This window comes from Neolamprologus brichardi, chromosome 20 (genome assembly GCF_056152115.1).
Source record: "Neolamprologus brichardi isolate AB-2024 chromosome 20, ASM5615211v1, whole genome shotgun sequence".
In the NCBI taxonomy this organism is placed as follows: domain Eukaryota; kingdom Metazoa; phylum Chordata; class Actinopteri; order Cichliformes; family Cichlidae; genus Neolamprologus; species Neolamprologus brichardi.
The window spans coordinates 9,429,033-9,449,838 of NC_142123.1; the positions used below are offsets into that span (position 1 = coordinate 9,429,033).

General features: G+C 40.0%; 1 protein-coding gene across 2 annotated transcripts in view; it reads left to right on the forward strand.

Annotated features, from left to right (window-relative positions):
• The window catches only part of nphp4 (nephronophthisis 4), a 166,242-nt gene that overhangs the window by 113,041 nt on the left and 32,395 nt on the right, over positions 1-20,806 (forward strand). For both annotated transcript variants that reach the window (XM_006785366.2, XM_006785367.2), the window contains exons 16-17: positions 11,598-11,758; positions 12,320-12,503. In XM_006785366.2, coding sequence (XP_006785429.2) covers positions 11,598-11,758; positions 12,320-12,503 — 345 coding nt within the window. The remainder of the gene's footprint in view (positions 1-11,597; positions 11,759-12,319; positions 12,504-20,806) is intronic.

Here is a 20,806-nt window from a genome sequence, read left to right on the forward strand (position 1 = left end):
GGGCGCTGATTGATGTCAGGTCTATTCATGTAGCAACTAATGAAATGGAAGAGATATTACAGCTTCTGACAGAGCGTGATATTGAGCGCACAAACAACACCCCCCCACCCCATTCCTACGCCCACCCGTATTCTCTATTCCCCAGACACACACTTCAGTCTAACTCTGTCAATATTTCTCCGACTGTCTCTGCATCTCTCTCAGCCTATAGCATCCGGAATGCACTTCCACAAAGCCGTGCTACATCAAGACAAATCCTTCCAGATATTGTATTGCTGGGAGCCTTTTCACCTATTTCCAGACAGCTGTTGAACTACTAAAGCTTTCCTTTCTTATTTGAAGAATAAAACGCTTAGCGTATCACCACCGGCGGCTAGTCCATTCACAGCTTGTTTCCACAAATGTCAAAATCTGCCTCATGTGCCTGCATGCTTTCCTTGCAGAACCACAAAAATTGTTTATGTACAATTAAAAGTTTTCCCTTTCTGTGATGATGTAATATCAGTTGGCTAGCTCAAATAGCAGATTATAATTTAGGGTATCATTAGCTAAAAGACTAACGCAAGCTGAGCACACAATGACCCAAATGAACTCGATTTTTTTTTTTTGTATTGGGTTAAATTGGTGATTCTGTTCAATATTAATGGAATTTTGAACATATTTAATGTCACTACAAGAGAATGTATGTATCAAAAGTAATATAAGCTAAACAGAGAGTGCGAGGGAGGTGAATCTGAAAGGAAAACTTGATTACAAGTTTGATTTACTAAACCCTGGGGTTTTGTTGCTATAGCCTTACTTAGTCTGCTTTGTTACTGCTGCCATCAAATGAACCTAACGAGAGGGTATTTTTATTTCCTCTTTGTGGATTCATTCCACTTGATTTCATCCCGTGCATCTTATGATGCAACTGATTTAAAGCAATCTTTTTTTTTTTTAAGAAACATTTGATATGCTGCTCATTTTACTGCCAAAAGATATAGTTAGTACTGTTTTATTCCTAAAAATGAATCTAATGACTAAGGTGTAAGACAGTTTTCACAGGAGCTTCACAGGATAGTTGGTGGTAAAGTTAAAATGAGAGTGGAATGTTGCTTTCTATCTGCTGGGAGACACAATCTCCATAAATCTGTTTTACTGTGTCAGTCTTATATTTCCGGCTTGTTTTGTGCTGCCACAGTAATAATTCTGTAGTAATTTTCTCCAGTCTAGGTGATACTGTAACATTTAAAGCTTGAGCTTTTGTAAGGAATCTCAGTTTACTGCAGTAATGAATAGTTGCAGACCTTCAGCAGCGTAACTACTCTTTCTCCTTCAAAAGCATTGATACACTTAATTCAGAGCACTTCCGTAGATCTATTATTATTGAAACTCTTCTGTAAAGCATGATTGAGTCGATTGAAAAAAAAAGTTCCTATTTTATTCTCATTCTTTGAACCTTCATTTCCTGAGGAAATATCTATTTCTTGCTTCAGTCGTTCACTGCTTAGGCGGCTGTTCAGTGTGGCCGTGTCAAATATAAAATTCACAGTCATGTTTTGTTTGTTTGTTTTATGATGTCTTCTGCACTCTATTCAGCATGATTGCAAAGCACTACAGTTCACACATTGTACTTTAACGCTCTCTGACACTTACTTTGAAAAGTTGATGGGTTTTTTGCCCTGCTGTCAAAATGTATCTCTTTAAGGTGTCCATACCTGAATATCATCATGTTGGCAGGATTTGATTGTGATCAGAAAAAGTCATTGCATATATACAGACGCACACAGAATGTTTTCTTGCTTTTATCCTGATAGCTAAATACACCTCAACCTGTGCTAGAACCATCTCTCCTGGTATAATAAAAACATTTAGTGAGGAAGCAGCTACTGTATGAGGCACCACCTTCCCACCTTTTGGCCTTAATGTGTGTGATGGGAGGTCAGGGGATGGTGGAGACCGCCTGGCCACAGTTCAGTGTAGTACAAAATAGATGAACAGCTGGTTGTCAGTTTCTCTTTCACTACGGCAAAGAGAGAGCCTGGCAGAGAATGGATGGATAGTTTCTCTGGGGGAGTGTCTGTGTTATGTGTTTTATGGTATGGACTTTTCTTTGACCTGTTACAAGTTGTAAAACGTTATTATTTACATTTAATGTGGCATTTGCTTAGTTTACTGCATTGCATCATTGGATAGAAATTACTATTGCTATTGCAGTTCAGTGACAGAGGGAGTGCTATATATATTTTACTACTACAGATTAAAGAAGACAGTTTAATCACTGTTTTTCAATAATGTTTTTAATTTCTAGCTATGCTGCACAAATTAGTCCGAGTGTAAAATCTTGAAAGCACTCTTTATTTCCTGCAGTTTAAGTAATTTATAAAGATGAGATCAATGATTGACATCTGCTCTCTGGTTTGAGCTTCCTGTGTGCGGATTGTGTGTGCAAGAAACAGTAAGAGTCAGAGATGGGAGTTTTAGAGAGAATATGGAAACTGACATTGAGCTTCAAAGCTGCTATGGTTATTCAGCTTTGTGATTCTGTGTCCTACTGGGTGGAAGTTTCCCAAGAGCCGAATGAATTCCAAAACCCTGCTTAAGCAGTCCCTTAATGAAATCATTAGGTCTCGCAAAGTTTCTTCCAATCCTGCTGTAAAATTAGCTTGAAGAGGACACCTGATCAGGTTGAGTGTAAATCTTCACATGCTATAAACCACTTAAACCAGTGTGGCTGTAACAATATGATACATACCTCATGTTAGGGCTGGGCTATAGCATACCGTTCACGGTAATACCGGTGTAATTTTGGACAACGATAGGAAAATGAAATATCGCGATAGAATAGGGGTAAACGCGCATGCGCAGTGCCTATGTTTACATACGCACATGGCGGCGACGCAGAATGAGAAGAGCGAAAGTGGATCGTTAAATGAAACTGGATGAACAAGAATTGGTTTTTAAAAATGCTGCAACTTCAGTGGTGTGGAACTGGTTTAGCTTTCGTCCCACAGATAAACAACAAAGCGCTATTTTTGGTAGAGCATGCTAGCGGGCCGTCGTTATTACAGTGTTGTTTGGAAAATACGGCACACTTAAAATCAATCCTTTGATTTTTCTGAAAGTCGACAGTGCCCCTTATAATCCCGTGTGCCTTATGTCTGAATTCTGGTTGTGTTTACTGACCTCGAAACGATTTTATGTCATACACGGCGCTCTAAAATCTGTCAAATGTTTTATTTAGCCTCGCGGAGTGATACGTACTGTGCTTCAACATAATATTACCATATTGTGTGTATAACCTCTTTTTAAGTTTTGTGGATATTATACATGGTTATGCTGAGGATATGTCGGCCAATTTCCACTGGAAATGCCTTTTGGTTAAACTGTCAGCAAGGACTTTGCATTTCCACTGTTACATTTTTATATAACTTTAATGCACATAAAAAACAGCTGCTTGTTTAAGTGAAAATACATTGATGGGGTTTTTTGCACTAATAAAGTTGTGGAGTTGTAAAATATTTTGTCTAGTGTCAATTATATCGTCAGTTATATCGTTATTGCAAATTTTCAAATGTATATCGTGATAAATATTTTTGGTCATATTGCCCTGCTGTACCTCATGTGATTGTGTTTTAGAATACATTTTGGTATTGGGCTTATCTTTCTGCCACGTGATCAGCTTTCTACATGGGAAGTGATGAATACGAAGCCTGGGAGCAAAATTAAAAAACCACACACCCAGATTACTTTGTGTCGAGAGTCAGTGCACAGAGAAATCTATGTGTCTTCCAGGCATTTTATGATATACAGACCAAGTGATTGTGTTGCAACTGAACACTCAAAGACTGAGAAGGAAATGAGGCACAGTTGGGTGTCTTGATGTTTACCTTATGGAAGATAACTGAAGCAGAAACTACAGTGTTCTGCCTCAACAGCTGATTTCTCTTATTTATTGGTTTGTTTTTTTTTTCATTTTGCAAGTAATTGAAATAGTTAACGTGTAGCTGTTACAAATTAAAGTACTGCTACAAAGAGCAAATGAAATTGCAATCATCTGTCTTTGTGTTAATTAGTAATTTGAGGCTTCAAAAAGAGACAATATTAAAGTCAGCAGTGGGACACAGCGGTGGAGAATCTGAGCAGATAGTAGCAGCAACAAATCAATATGTGAAGTGTGTTATTTTTTATTTTTTTCTTAGCAAATATCTACCAGGGATAATCCCAGATCCCCACACAGCCAGAGTCCACCCACACTGCTGTTTTTATTTGCTTCCTGATTAGAACTCTTCTCAGGAGTGCGTTTGATTGACGTGTCTGAGGTTTTTTTCTCCTTTTTTCCCCTTCTCTTTTGCACATGTATTGCTCATTAAGATTAAACAAAAAAACAACAACACAGCACCAATAGAAAGGGCACTGCATGCACTGATCATGTTTATTTATTGTGTTTATGTGTTGATGCCCTTCTAAACAACACATCGTTTTCTCATCAGATACAGCGTTACACGGCTTGAATGTGTATATCAAAAGTGATGGAGGGGTTTAGTTCGTTCTAGAGAGAAACCTCCTTTAGAAAAGTCCATTATTCTGTTGCATGTTGCTGTTCTCTGCCGACTTGGGGCTGTGAAACATCATCACTTTACACCCACACTGACTCCCAACAGACAAGAGTCAGAGTTCCTTGTCCACTGTGTCACATTTGCATTAATATATAGTTAGACATTTGCTGAAAACGACTGTTATCTCAGCGTGTGGGCTGCTTTCCATACAAATGTATTGATCTAAAAATGGCGTGGATTATTAATCAAGTACAAAATAATCCAGACATTGCAATAAGAAGCCCTTAGTGGCCAGTGTGATCCTTTCTTTCTTTCTTTCTTTCTTTCTAACAAAAAGGCAGACATATTGGTAATTGTTTATCTACGGTTCTCATCAGTCCTTTCCACATCTATCAGTACACTCTGTGCTTTCTCTTTGTTTTCTTTGCCTGCAGCCCTCACAGTGTTTTTGTGAATTGTTGATCCCTCCCTGGGTGTTCAGGCTGCCCAGCCTGCTGTAAACATACCAAGTGCCCGCCCCTCCAGGTTAGGGGGAGGTATGTTGGGTGCTGCCCCTTGTCTGCAGGTCGAGCCGCACATACACGCAACCCCGCACAACCCTTGGGCCAGATCAGTCAGTTCCTCCCCACTTGTGAGCACAAACACACAGCACATTCTGTCTCCTTCTCTCGCTCTCCTTCTGTGCTCTCATTGCCACCCGTCCACAGCACACAACCCTAGAGCATGCTGGGAGAATTAATGGTCCAAGTGGAAAGAGTTGGCGGGTGGTTGGGGAGATGGAGGGAGGAGGGATTGGTGAAGGAGGAGGAGGTGTAGGTTAAAGGAGAAAGAGTTCTGAAAAGACACGGAAATATCACGAGTGCCGTGGTCTTTCTCTTCCCTCTCTCTTCGCCTGTTTCTTTTGTATACAGACAAGCCTGTGATGCCCTCTTAGTAAAAATCTAAAGTTGTAACTGTCATCTAAGTTACGTGAATTGGAGATTTTTCTATAATCTACAGTGTGTGCATCAAAGTCATGGCCCACAGGAAAAAGTTGGCCCTTCACAAATGTTAATCCAGCCTGCATATCGCTTTAGGTTCTTAAATAAATTTCAATTTGACCTAGTCGGTTGTAGAAGTCATCTGTAAAGCAGTGTGCACCTCACACACGTGCTAAAACTGGATGCAACAAACAGGGAAGTTAGTTCTTAAGGCAGACCATTTCAGCTGTGGTAGGAGACTGAATAAACTATGCCTTCACCGAGTGTAAAGAGACAATTTCTGTTTTCAAAGAACTTAATTTGTTGTCTGAATCCACATACCAGTAAAGGATGGAGTCATAGGCAAGGAACAAAGGCTTTGGAAAGTCCCTGAACAAAAAAAAAGCTGTGCAACTGTGTGTTCCTTCAAGGCCAAACTCAAAGTGATGGAGATGTAACGGTGTCGGTTTTGTATCGGCAGGCAGCTTCATGGCAGAATCTCGGCTGTACAGGTAACGTCCACGGTAAAAGCTGTTTTCCTTGCCTTATGTTTTTAATGAGACAGTTACTGAGCTCTGATGTTCAGGCCTGCAAAACAGCCTATAGGAGACTTGTTAAACAAAAATATTCACCATTGTTCTAAGCTTTTACATCAATTGTAAATACAGGTTTGTAAGTCAATTTGTTATAATTTGTTTGAATTGTAATTAGGATGCAATATTTTTTCTTGATAAAATACTGTCATGGTTAAGAAACCTTTGTTTTCTGGCTTAATCCTCTATGCCAGGCACATCAAACTCATTTTACATTGTGGGCCAGTTACAGTGGGCCCACTTTCATCTTATGTGGGCTGGACCAGTAAGACGCAACTTTCTGTCAATGTAACACATTTTAACTACACATTTAATCAATGACATGACAATGTCTTTATATAAGACAAAAATAACACAATTTTAACAGTATGTTTGAGAAATGTTGCTATATTAAATGAAGGAAATCTGTCAGCATGACTCTTTGGGCTTAATTTTAAGAAGTAAATGTGTGAAATAACAGAAATCTATAATTTAATTACTGTGGTGTGTTTTTCTTGGAGAGGGTCGAGTAGGAAGGAGTAGGAAAAGCTGTAAAATGTAATAAAAAATATAGTTAAAAGTACCAAATTTAAGTCCTCCACATTTTCCTTTCCATGGGCCAGATCAGAGTCTTCACTGGGCCAGATCTGGCACCTGCGCCTTATGTTATACACCAAACTGTACACAAATAGGCTACAAGATGCATAATTTCCCAATTAAATTAAATCACGTTAATAAACTATATATGTCTGACCCTTGGTGTGACCCTTACATTAGCGAAAGTGAATTTGACACCCGTGTCCTACTTGGTACTCGTTTTTCTTTTTAATTTTGAAATCTCCTTTTACAGATCTGAGCAGAAGTCCGTAAGACATTCACTGTAATCTTCCTCAACCTATTTACAGGAGGTGTATTTTCTTTGCTACTTTATTGTTGTAACCCCGCATTTGCGGCTCGTCTGTGAAGCACTTTGATGTACCTCGGTCTTTTAAATGTGCTATAGAAGTAAAATTAAAACTGAAACTGAACTGAACTGAAACTCTCAGCACTGACCAACTGTGTTTGCTCTTGGAACTGTTTCACATACAAGGGTCAGTACTACAGGCAGAAACATGGGTGTGCCATGGGTTCCCCACTTTGTTGACCAATGGTCATGACAACTTGCATATTAATAATCAAGAAGCTGACCTCATAGCCCATTGTTTGACAGTGGTGCTAGTTTCAGTAATTATGCAAATGTACTGAACTCACTGAAAATGCTACATCCAGATGAACAGAATTTCCTTACCTGAAAGATTGAGCATGCATCAGGACACTTTCTTCTGTATAATCCTCACTTACATTACACTGTTCCTTGGTGCAGCCTCAGTTCATTCACTGACTGTTAGCTCCCATTAAGCCCACTTTCTTTTATTGGCTGCCCCGCGCAAGCAAGATTTAAACAGCCGGTGAGTAGGTGGGGCTTCTGCTGTCCCAGGATGGCCGTCCTGACGATATCCCTTTCTCTGATGTCATACAGAGTAGAAGAAAACTCACTCTTCAGATCAGTCAGAAACCTCAGGTTTTTATGTCAGTGAAATTACTTAAACATATGCTAGCCTCATTATCTGAAATTTTGGCCACTTATAGAATAGAATAGAATAGAATTCAACTTTATTGTCATTGCACATGTCACAGGTACAAGGCAACAAAATGCAGTTTGCATCCATCCAGAAGTGCTTTAGCCATGATATAGATATATTACAAATATATATTAGCAATAATATAGATATGTAAGTATATTACAGAAATGGGTCTATTATGGTATGTTATAATGTACACGGTATGTTATGAATATGCTGTAACTATAAGTATGTACAGGCTGTTGTGAGTACAAGCTATGTACAGGCTATGAACAAGATATAAATATGAAAGCTATATAGAATATGAAATAAAAAAAAACTATACAGAAATATGAGATATACAGCTATACAGAAATTTGAACTATGCAGGTTCTAAACAGTTGTAGAATTAAAAATTATCGTATTGTACAGAATGATTATTTACACAGAATTATACAGTAGTGCAGTTAAGATAAGTGAGATATGTGGATAATTTCTACAGAGGCTGTATAAAGTGCTAGTGGTTGTGCGTGGTGGTTCAGTCCATGTTATTATTGTGTGTATGAGGGTACAGTTGTCCATTGTGTGTGTGTGTGTAGGTGGTTGTATCTCCAGTCCATGTGTTAAAGTGGGTCAGATGTCAGGAGGAAGAGTTCAGGAGTCTGACAGCTGTGGGGAAGAAGCTGTTCCGGTACCTGGTGGTCTTAGTCCGGAGGCTTCTGTAGCGCCTCCCAGAGGGCAGGAGGGTGAAGAGTCCATGTGATGGGTGACTGGGGTCTTTGATGATTTTCCCAGCCCTTTTCAGACACCGCTTCCTGTAGATGTCCTTTATGGCAGGAAGTGGTGTTGAATTAACATTGGGTTTTAGACTAGTTGTTTTGTTTTGTTACGTAGGGACAAAGTTTCATACATTAATAAGATGATATCTTTGTTTCCAACACCCAGGAGAATTTCTTGTAAATTAGATCCCTTGATGTGAATGAAAGCTTGTGAAAGGAAAAAAAAATATTAAAAGATAAAGTGGGTCACTGTTTCTTTTATTTTGGAGGTCATCAGATTGTAAAAAATCTAAATCACCGGAGCTGATTCAAAAAGAACTGGATTTAATTGCCTCTTTGAGCTTAGATCCAGCTATCTTGGAGGCCAACATGTAATTACAGGTATTTGTCTTAAATAAACCAGTCCCTTTGGACCTTTAAGAACCCTGTCTGTTAGCCTCACAAAAGGCTATTTCTGCATGCATGCTTCATGGGAATACTGACACTAAAGAAGTGTGTGTGTGTGTGTGTGTGTGTGTGTGTGTGTGTGTGTGTGAGAGAGAGAGAGAGAGAGAGAAATAAGGAAAAAAGAAAGAAAATGTGCAAAGAAAAAAGTTTTCCCTTCATTTCATGTGTGGAAAGATTCAGAGGGGCATGCTGGTCTCTTAGACACAGCGGGGCTGTCACCAAAGGTCCTCATTACTCCACTTCTATCCAGTCGACTGATTCTTTGCACATTCAACTTATGGGAATAAAGACAGCATGGGGCTTTGATACAGACTTAGAGAGATTCCATGGAAGAGAATTCTGGGAATAAGGTTGGCACGCAGACCCCATACTCACACATTTTAACACACCGGTGTAGGGATGATTTGAACGTAGAGGAAGATTCGCTTTTCAGCAGGGTGTATCACACAAAGTATTCAGTTTACGTTCTCAGACTGGATCTTGGCTTTTACCATAAACCAAATCAAAAAATAATTTCTTATGCGTGCTTCCCTGCATGTGGTCTAAACTGCTGTTTAATATGCAATATTTAGTGATGTTTAAAGGCTTGCTGTAGTTCTCAAAACAGCGTCTGTCATGTTACTGTGTGTTCAGTATTTTGTCTAAAGTGGAAAACCTTTTGCTTGAGTGATTAGTCCTTTTAAAGGTTGGAAAGTGACGATTGTGAATGTGCTGATTAAGCCATGACTTTATCCCACTGTTCATAAAATTACTCTTGAGGTTTTTTTGGCAGTTAGGCACCATTATCGTCTTGAATTATGGGAACCCTGGAGAGCTTCTGATTTTGTGAAATAGCTTTATACTCCCTGGGCATTTCACTCTGATTCTGTGCAGTCATCAGACCTAATGACTCCCAGTAGATGGCTAGTGCACCAGTTTAGAAATGCCCACAAGGTTGGCAGCTGATTCCAGATATTATGGCTCTTCTCTATATTCAAAGCCATCTGGATAGAAGGAACGGCTAACATAATCAGATTGGTGACTTTTTCCTCAGACTGACTTGACAAAAGTCAGATTTGATGTAACCGACAAAGATATCTAGACCTTGACACCCAAGTATGGGTCAATCCCCCAAAGAACCGGATTTTATGAGTTTTTAACAGCTGTCTGGACATCCTGCTGCAAACTATTTCAGTCAGTGAGGGGTGAATCATTCCTACTGACATGATTTTCTTTTGATACAGTAGGTGCAGAAACAGTAAGCTAGAGCAGTTACCTACAGGAGGTTTTCTGAAAAATTGAAAATCATGCTTATTATTATTATATAGCTGCCACAATCTCATCGAGGGTGGGATGATGTCTCCTGCCTCAATACAGCTCTGAGTGGTTGATTGTTTCTTCAGAAGTTAAATTTAACCAGTCCTGAATCAACTGGGATTTGTGATCATTAGCTCAGCTATTTGAGAATGTTTTAATCAGTCAGTCTCTGTTTTTCTGTATCTTACAGTAAAATGTGGCAAAGTAATAACACAGGTTAGTGCTATACTTCATACCTTTACTGATGGCAGTTACACAACCAGCAGTATAAGCAGTATAAGAAGAGACACAGAATTGCAAGTCTTAAGCTACCATTCTTTCTTCATCTTTCCCAAGGAAAATGGGTAATAGGTGCAACCATGTTTTGAAACGTGTGCCAACAGACATGAAAATACAGTAAATAAGGGCAAAAAAAGAGTATAATACTAACTTGAAAATCATAATTTGATATCACCACCTTTATTCTTCTAGCACAGTCTGAACCGTCTTAGGTAGCTTTTTTGTAATGTCTTCAAGTATCTTCAGGAATAGTTCTCCAGGCTTCTTGAAAGACATCCAAAGCTCTTCTTTGGATCTTGGCTGCCTTTTGTTCTGTTCCTTGTCAAGATGATCCCACACTGCTTCAAAAATGTTGACATCTGGGCTCTGTGGAACCCAATCCATGGCTGATAGTGTTACACTCTGTGATTTTCTATACAGGTATGCTTTTAGTGCACTGGCAGTGTGTTCGGATAATTGTTATGCTTAAAAATGAAGCTGTTGCCATTCCTGATGGTATTGCATGGAAGACCAAAATCTGGGGGTATTTTTCTGTGTTCATAAATCCATTAATTTTGACAAGACCTCCAAACTCCACTGGCTACAATGCAGCCCCAAACTATGACAGAGCCTCCACCATGTTTTACAGATGGCTGTAGACACTCATTGTTGTAGCTTTCTCCTAACCTACTGTGTACATACTGAAAACGATTTGAACCAGAAGTTTCAGATTGGGATTCATCACTTCAGAAGAGCAGTAGGTGATGAGTGATCAGTCTTAGACACAATATTGGTTCATCCCTTCAGCTAGGTGCATTATTTATGCACAAATGATTGTTAGCCACTCTTTAGTGACTTAACAAACAAATCAGTTGACTGAAGACTTTTGCACAGTAGTGTATTTAATCCAGTACATCACCTGAACATGTTTGATTGTTGCAGTAGTTTGTTTACCCCATGGGATACATTCAGTAAAGTCAGGCTTTTGTTTCCTGACTGTGTTAAAAATAAACTGGTGTCCAGTTATATTTGGGCAGTGATATTGCCCAGTTGTCATTTTGTCTTTTCTGTAATTCAGACGTTCACATCTATATTAGGTTAACATTAATGCTTTCTTTTATTTGAAGTCCTCTCTCTCCTTCTTCAGGCTCTCCAGGTCTGCAGCTGCAGTTCAGAGTAGATGATAGTTTCCTGAAGCCAGGGGAGAAGCGCTGGTTTCTTCGCTACCTGGCCCTCCACGCCATGCATATTGACATCTGGGACAGTGACTCCTTGCTCCTGATAGGTTCTACTGCAATCGAACTCAAGGTAAAAGCCTGTGAGGTCAAACCTGTGATCATAATGTGACCATTATGGTTTAGAACCACAACACTGGACTTCAGCTCGCCTGATATTTTCCAAAAACCTCTGGAGTTAATGAGAAATACAAGAAAGACAGCAAGTTCAGACCAGACTATATGCCCCCCTGTCAACTGAGAACAGGAAACAAAGGCTTCTGTATTGGTATTGTCACTGATTATTTCCACAACAATTATGATATGTGAGTATCATAATTGTTATATGTACAAATAAGCATCTAAAGTCTTTGTTAATACTTATGTTACAGTTTCTAAAAGTCACTATGACTCATTAAGAGATCACAAATAATTGGTTTGCACTTAATGCAATACTTTATAAGTAATGGGAATCCATTAGTTATAAAGTTTGAAAATATTGTCATTAAACATGTTTTATTCCAGAAATAACCATTTAGAGTAGTTAGGAGTAATGTTTTCTAAATGATGAATGAGTACCTTACTAATATTTAATAGTGTAGTAATTGTAAGGTGTTACCAATGTTTCTCATGTTGTGTTTTTTTTAATCCCTAGTACATGTTGCGTCAGTGTAAATCGGCAGTACAGGCGCTTCATGAGGTGGAGGTACTGACCACTGACTACGTAGGAGAGGATACCTTACTGACAAACCCAGACCTGGGTCGACACTCTGCCTCCAGCCCCATGACGGTTCACACCATCGTCAGAGGCCGGCTCCACATACGCACAGGCAACATTGGCAAGTACAGAAAGACTGAGTTGCAACTCTATTGCTCAATTGTAACTTTCCTGCTTTGGCATAACAATACCAACGTTGCGAAAAAAGCAACCATCCTCTTGAATATTTTAAAGGAATTGTTGCTCAGCTGTAGCTGTGGCAACGTTTTTCAACTGTAACAAGGCCAACTGAGAGAGATTAACAAAATAATATCCTTAGGTGTGACAGCACGATCACTATTCAAGGTCTTCTTTCAGTGCCTTTAATTGAAGAACCATCTTATGACTCTGCAAAAACCTTAGGCTCTTGTGCATAATCACTGATCTGTATTCCATGGCTGCGATGACCATAATTCCCCGCTGTCATGATTTTTAATGGATATACTCTATGCAAGAGACTTTGGATACTGTCGTTTATCTTCATGTTCTCTATGGACACATGGAAGAAGCTCTACGCTTAAAGCACTAGAAAGAATTCATTGGACCTGCCACTTAGTTGGTCGCAAGTTTTATTGCCGGTAGCAGACACTCTTCAGCTTCCACTGGGACACGGAGGAGTGAGTGTGTGTGATAAAGTGCAAATGGTTCGGCGGTTGCGCTCTGATAATGTGAAGGTAAATGTAAGCAAAACCTGGAAAACACAGAGTTACACTTGTTTGAGCTTTTATGGGAAAATCCACTTTCGGTAATCCCTCTACATCTGAAATATTTATGAGTGTTTTATATTCAGGTCATATTCCATTGGAGCCTTATGAAGTAATGTTGTCTATTTACTCTTGCTGATGTGTAGAGTTGAGAAATGGCAGTGGATCCCCAGGACTGCTGTTGCTGTTCAGAGTTCCCATTTCCAACACCGGCAAACAGAGGTGTGCAGGCTTGCAAAGCGAACGCTGTGCCAAAGTAAAAATATCTTGATGTGATAGTTCCGCTTCGTCTAGCAATTGAACACCTTGCTTCTTCCTTTACGCTCATCCAATTTGGGCCCGGCATGCCCCTGCGGTGCGATGGCAGCTGACGATAGCTTCCCTGCCATTAATCAACTGTTGAAACGATACTCCCTCTCATAAACAATGCATCCTTCTCCAGGCCTCCAAAACTCTTCGGTGTGTCATTGTTAGGGCTAAATATGCCAGCACTTTCTCATTGGGCTTATCACTCAAAGCAGGTTGAGAGCGCAGCGGGTTATTAGGTGTGCTGGGGATGCGAGGAGGAGGGTTGTGTCTGGCATGTAAATTCCAATCAAGGCTCAGATATCCATCAGGCGCCCTGGCCGACAGTCAGAATCAATTTGGGGAGGGAGTACTTGCAAGCACTTTTCTTTGTTTCAGCTTCCATCTGTCGCTGCCTTTCTCACATTCTCCCTCCTCTCTTCACTCTTTATCACTGTCTTCCTGTTTTCTCTTATTCATCCATTTACCTCTTACCCTTCTATCACACGCTCGCTTCCACCTTCTATCTGGCTGTTTGTTTTACCGCTCTCACCTCTCCAATATCCACCGCGTCTCTCTTTCCCTCTCAGCATCTGTCATCAAGCCATAATGAATCAGCACTCTTATTTGGTGGGTGGTGAAGGATGTGAAGCCAGCATTTGATGGAAAGGACACACACGCGCATGCACGTGCACGCACACACACACACAAGCACAGATGCATATCAAGCCATTCATACATGCCTGAAAGGTAGGCACTCTTGTACTCACAGACATATAGACAGACAGGTGTAACGGAGCGTGGGCAGCTTGTGTGATGAGCCAGGATGGCAAAAATGAGAGGAGGACAGGTAGAGTATATCACTGATATAATATGAGAACCCTGGAACCACAATTTCTCTGATTTTTAAGTTCAGTGGAAGGATTACAAGGCTCCTATATGGATTGAGCATTTTCCTTCTCCCCTGGCTTTAAATCCCCACTGCACAGGCTCAACAAAGGACCACCGGCCAAGCTGAGAGACAGGCTGTGTACTTGTGGTGATACTGTGCAGATACAGCGCCTGGATTTCAGCTTGAGAGGTGAAGGAAAGTTGCTTGAAAATGTCAATGATGGAGGCGTGCGTGGCAGCAGCAGCAGAAATTTTTCAGTGAAGCGTTATTATAGAATGATGTTCAGCAGCCTGAGGTAGTCTGATCTGGTAAATTCTTAAATGTTGGTCACTTTCTATGCCATGTTTTGCAGCAATCCTCTCTTTTATCATCTTTTATTTGGTTCTGATGAAAACTGCATTTATCAAAAACAATAAGAGGAAGTGTCTAGTTCACACCAGTAGTCGTCTAATACTCTGCACTGTGACGCTTCTCTTGCAGAAATGCTCATTCAGTTGTGTTCATTCAATAATTCCAGTTGATTTACTTCATAGTGAAGTTTCCATTTATAAAATGGTACTGCTCTTAAGGTATAATCAGTGACACTCAGCATTTCCTTCACAAATGTTTCACATTAAAAGCCAGACACTGACTTGCTTGGCATAATGCTGCCCCCTGTTGCTGCTTGAAATTTATTTTGATACATATACAGGAAGTGGTCGTCTTAATCCAACTAAATTTACAGAAAAGGTCAGAAAAGGCCTTAACCTATCCATTACGGTCCGGGCTCTGGGGAGACCAATCCATGGCTGATAGCTTTCCAATGTGTGTTTTTCTATCCAGGTATGCTTTTACTGCACTAGGAGTGTGTTTTGGGATTATTGGCATGCTAAAACATGAAGCTGTAGCCAATCAAATGCTTTCCACATGACCCTGTTTATGTGTTCATGATTTTGAAAACAAGACTCTCACTGTTGCACTTCTCTCATGACCACCTTTGTACACATTGAACAGAATATGAACCAGAAATTTCCAATTTAAATTCATCACTTCATAAGATCTGTTACCACTGATTTGGAGTCCAGCTCTGGCATAATTTGGCATGCCTCAGCCTTTTCTGTCTTTTTCCCGTGCTTAAGAATGGCTTCTTGACAGCCACCCTTCCACTGTCACTGTTTCAAATGAGGTTTCAGCCAACAGTAAATGGATCAACTGAAAATGCTGAGACATACGCAACTTTCCAACTAATACCTCTTAAGGAATCACCTTGTTGGTGCAAAAATACTATTTTATGTCTGTCACGCCGTGTTATCTTTGGCATTTCTCATATGTTGAACTAAAGTAATTGGAATAAAATTTGTGTTTTTGCAGCAGGCTGCAAATTGTCTAAAGATAGACTTTAGACACTTTGTCAAATGAACACAAGGGTGGGAATCATACGACTCTGGTAATACTGATAAAATTAGTGCTGTGTTAAATTATTTCTGCATTTTCAGTGAACCCTGATGTCACTGTGGATTTATATTATAAATAATATATGATATACACGTGTCATTATATTATCATCCCCCAAGCTTTTTATAATTCACAAGCAACACAGACCTGACTACCTACTGCTCGGCCCCTTTTGTAATTTTATGTCTCTCAGTCATGCATGCTATTAATCATGTCTTTACTTCTGTCCTTTGGGAATTCATCAGAATTAGGCTTTATTGAAAAAAATGAGTGGCATACTGTCATTTCCAAATGAAAAAGAGTGAAACACCGAATGATATCCTTTTTAATTATCACAAGGTGGGATTGACAAGTAATTAATTAAATGGTAATGATATATGCTGTCAGGCCTATTCAATCATTCTATAAAGTAGCTTTTATTAATAGCGTCGTAAAGGACAAAAGGATGTGGCTTAGTTGAATAATAGCGAGTTGTGAAATCAAGAGTTTGCTTTTTGCTGCAGTATATTAGGAAGAATGACTGTGCTCCCACATAGAGCACTATAGGAGCAGATGAGGAGTCTTTAAACCATGACGACCGCCTGCACGTCCCATGAAATGGATTGACTGGTGTGTCAGGAGGAAAACTCTGATGCTTTATTGATTTCTTCTGGTAAACCCACAATAAACTCTGTGGGGTGGGGAGGGGAGGGGGGGCTGAGATGGAAACAGAGGGAAAGATGCATTAAAGGGAGGTGCTAATCAAAGCATTACGATCAGTGACCAACTTCAACCCAAAGACAGAGAAGAGACAAAAATTGAATAAGCTTTCTAGTCCATTGTGTCATTATGATGTAAAGCGTAGAGCAGCATGTAAAGCAGCTTTTCCATAGATGGATACTGTGCACTGACTGATGGCTTTGTAATGTATTTATTATCTCTCTAAAACAAGAAGGGAAGGAAAAGCGAATAGATAGAAGTCAGATGGGTACAGATAAAGGCTGAATGAAGTAATAAGTAAACAATGAAAGAAGTGAACAAAAAAAACATTGTTTTTCATAGATTTTAAGCCTTAAACCCTGAGGACGCCATAAGAAACCACAACAGGGGTGTATACTGAACTCAAACAGTGGCTCCTTCAGTGGGACTGTGAACATTCACAGCTGCCCCGAAAATCCTTTCCTTATATGCACTGCAGATTTCCCCAGATGTTTTTGTCACTGCAGTAGGACCCAAGGATAACAATATTATCTCTGCAATTTTAGTAAACCCTGGTGCTATTGAAACAATATGATATATATAAAAATCACACATGATATGCATGCATGTGTCATTGTATGTGTATCATATATATCGTGTACATTGTTTTTTACAGTTGTTTTACTCATAGTAAGTGCCAGGATGCTGCATTTACTGTTCAAGTAAATGCAAGATTTGATGATAGGACAGTATTATTATTATTATTTTTTTTTTTTTTTTAACTGATTTTAGTTAAAAGCATTAGATGTTTACTTAGTGCCAGCAGGGTTACATCAGGTTAGATTATCTCTTTCACTGTCAAAATAAGACGATTACCATGAAATTTATAGTTAAACTATTTATTCTCGACAGTTTTATTCAGACAAACAGAGTATCTGACCCCCTGATTGTCTCTCCTTTAATCTCTCCCTACATTAGTGTTGGTCTTCACCAAATTCTGTTGCAGGGGCTCCTCCTATGCTCAGACTCCAGTTGGTGTTTTCGTTTGGATGTTGTTTGGTATTAGGCAAGCAGCCTGCAAAGGGCCTGTGAGACCTCAATACCTGGAAACTGTTGCCTGCACTGCTGGAACCAAGGTTAATGAGAGTACAGAGTGAGAGTCAAACAACCAGCACCAGCAACAGCTTCATCACCCGGTGACCCCTTTCACTTAAAAGGTGATTTAGAGGTTTTTACTTAAAGCTGATCTGTTGTTTTGTTATTTAAAAGTTGTCATTAGTTCAGATTTCACACAGATTTGTTTCTGTGTCCGATCCCAAATGTGTGTGTTTATTTAACAGCTTCTCCAATTCTACCTTATTTGACTCATAAAAAGGTAAAACTGCTTACATTGCCAAAGAAAAAGTCGAAATAGGAGGTGTTTTTTCAATCCACTCTGAAATGACAGTAATATTTGCCAACACTAAAACAGCCCATATGTGACAGAAAGGAAAGCCTTTTGATGAAAACTAGTTTTGCTGACTGTGTCGTGGCTAGATCCTTTCTCTCCAACTCGTACGTTCTGTTGGCGTCCCTTTAAGTAGTCCTCATATACACACATCTCTCCCAACACATCATACACAAACCGACAGCATGTATCTGCTTCAGCACAGTAGAGAAGACAGATTAGAACCTTCTCCAGACCACAGTGCTCCTCATCTGCACCTGCCTGATAAGCCCCGGAGAAACCGTTTGCTACAGCAGGAACAAGTCGAGAGATTTCTGCCCGAAGCTGGCACAAGTGAAACAAAATATCCGGGAAATTTACCTAACAATTAGTTTAGCTATAGGTGACTTCCCTCGGGGGCGCACAAACAGTATATCTGCTCATTAAAGGCTCTTGTAGTCGGCTGACTTCATATGCCTTGCTTTTAGCCTTGAGGTTAGAGAATATCTGCTTATTCTGAAAGGTCAGTGGCCTGGAACGGGGAGGCAGAAGAAATCGAATATTGCAGGCTACTTTGAAACCCCCTTGGTGCTTGCTCCCATTTGTTCTGGGGCCCAGTAAATCAGTGGTTTGTTGTGGCCTTAACCTCTAGAACTGCCAGCAGAGCAATGAAGGCGGGCAGGTGGGTTACTGCAGAGAAGGGTTGTTGTCATGCAACAGCGAGAGGCAGTCAATAAATTTGATAGAGTTCAGCCCCATGGCACTTTGTTCACAATTACTCTCCTCCATACAGACAACGTGAAGCAGCAGACGCTGTGCTGACTTTCTGTCTGCAGCACAAACCTGGAGTATCACGTTGTAATTAAGTACTGAGGACCGCGAGCTCTGTCTTAACAATCTGCCACTGTGATTCAGCAGGTAGGAAAAAAAGATAATACGACACCCACGTCAACCAGAAGACGCACTTAAGTAGGTATTATCTGTTGGGCTTAATGATGGTTGTAGCGATAGCCAATTAATTAAAATGACTGAATGATTAAATCAGAGGATCATAATTGGGTTCATCATCAGTCCATTTGTTTTATTATAGACATGTAGCACTCGGTGTTCATCTTATCACTTTCTTGATGGTTTATTGTGTAATTCTGTCGATCAGCAGAGCCATTCTTGACACAAACAAAAGGTCCATAATGAAGGTTTTGGGAAGGAGCTCTACACAGCTGCGTAACTGATCGCAGATGATGATGTGATGGTGATGATGATGACGTCTTTACTGTAATATTTGGGAAACACAGCTGAAAACAAATACATTTGGCTAAGTCGTGTGGCCAGGGAAAGCTGATGGATGACGAGAAGAACGCATTGGGACGGCAGACACCTCACCCATTAATCTGCAGAGCTACGCTGTCTGTGTCTGTTTGCATGGCAATACCAGCTCCCCATTACTCATTTAGCTGCCGCCTATTATCAGATTGCTGATGAAGAAGTTGGCCTCTAAAAGAGTTGGAGGGTACTTCTGGCACACCCTTGTAAAACTCTTATAAGCTAACAGAGGTGTCAGTTCTGGGCAGTAAAGCCACTTAATTGCTGCACTCACCATATTTCATATGAAAGCATCCTGGATTATGTGTCCCGCAGCCTCTCAGAAAATACTACAACTTCTTATGATACAATTAAGCAGCTCAAAGCCTGGAAACTGAGGGGAGTGATGGGAGCGCACGTGTCAAAGTGCACTGTAATTTAAGCAGTTGCAAACTTTTAATTTGACTTGCTTCTTCAGTCAAGTGTTGTAAATTGTAGCTAACTGTTTCCAAGTGGAGGCCTGTACCTGTAAAAGACTATTTGACCTGTGGTATTTAAAAATGCTCTTAGGAAGGTGGGTCGTCGGTTTTGGTTGGGACTCTGCAATTACCTGTCACTTCCCTTAGTGGGCATTTTGTGTGTGAAGCACCATTCAAAGGTGTAAACAAGCCTTTCCCGTGGCTGCTATACTGCAGGGGCTCTGCACAAGATGAATTAATGTTTGGAGAAACTGTAATATTGACCATCATTGAGTGTCCTGCTACAAGCGCACCATGAAGCACTTATTTATCCACTTGCCTGTTAAAAAGAGGGAAAAGTTATGTTTTTGCCATCCTGGAAACAAAAAGGGGACACAATTACAGCAGGTTGAATACTCCCGGGACTGTTTTGTCCAAACTGTCAACTGAGCTATTCAAACTATGCTGAACGGATAGTTTGAACGGAGCGGATGTGATGACAAGACTAATACAGTGAGAGATCTTTTTTTTTCTTTATCTAAGAATTCTTTAGACTCAGGTTGTGTAAATCTGTGGCCAGTCCCCATTCCAGAAATACTGGCAGATAGTTCCAGGTGATATTTAACTGCTCTGTGTTCAAGTGTCATACTTCATCACTGACACCCAGCACTCAGCCAAACCAGACAGAGGCCAACAAACCCATCCATCAGCATCGTGTTGCCAGCTTTTTGTGTCCAGACCTTTCTGGCAATTTCAGGCCACTAATTACCACTGTAGGCTTGTCTCCATGTATTGATCTTCCCTCAACTGTCACTGGAATGTTTTCACTTTGGCAGCGCCGGCAGTGAAAAATGCGTTGTTTTGCATGTGACTTTAAAGAGAACTTAAATCTGTTCGTTGTTGTTTTATTGTAAACATAGAGGATATGTCCTCAGACCTTTCTTTTTAGCTTCCAGAGAAACAATAAGAGATGACTGTGCTTGCATGCCTTTGTTATGCTCCTGATACAGTTCTAAGCACATAACATGTGATTAACTGAAAACAAAGAAAAACAAAATCTCTAAAATTGTTATTGTAGCATTAAAAAAACTTGACTGATAAAATATTGACTTCATAAATAAAGTGTGTTGGAGAAAACTTGCAGTAGCCTTATCTGTTATTGTAGGTTTTGTGAGATATCTCGAGTAAGTTTCTTTATTGGCACAG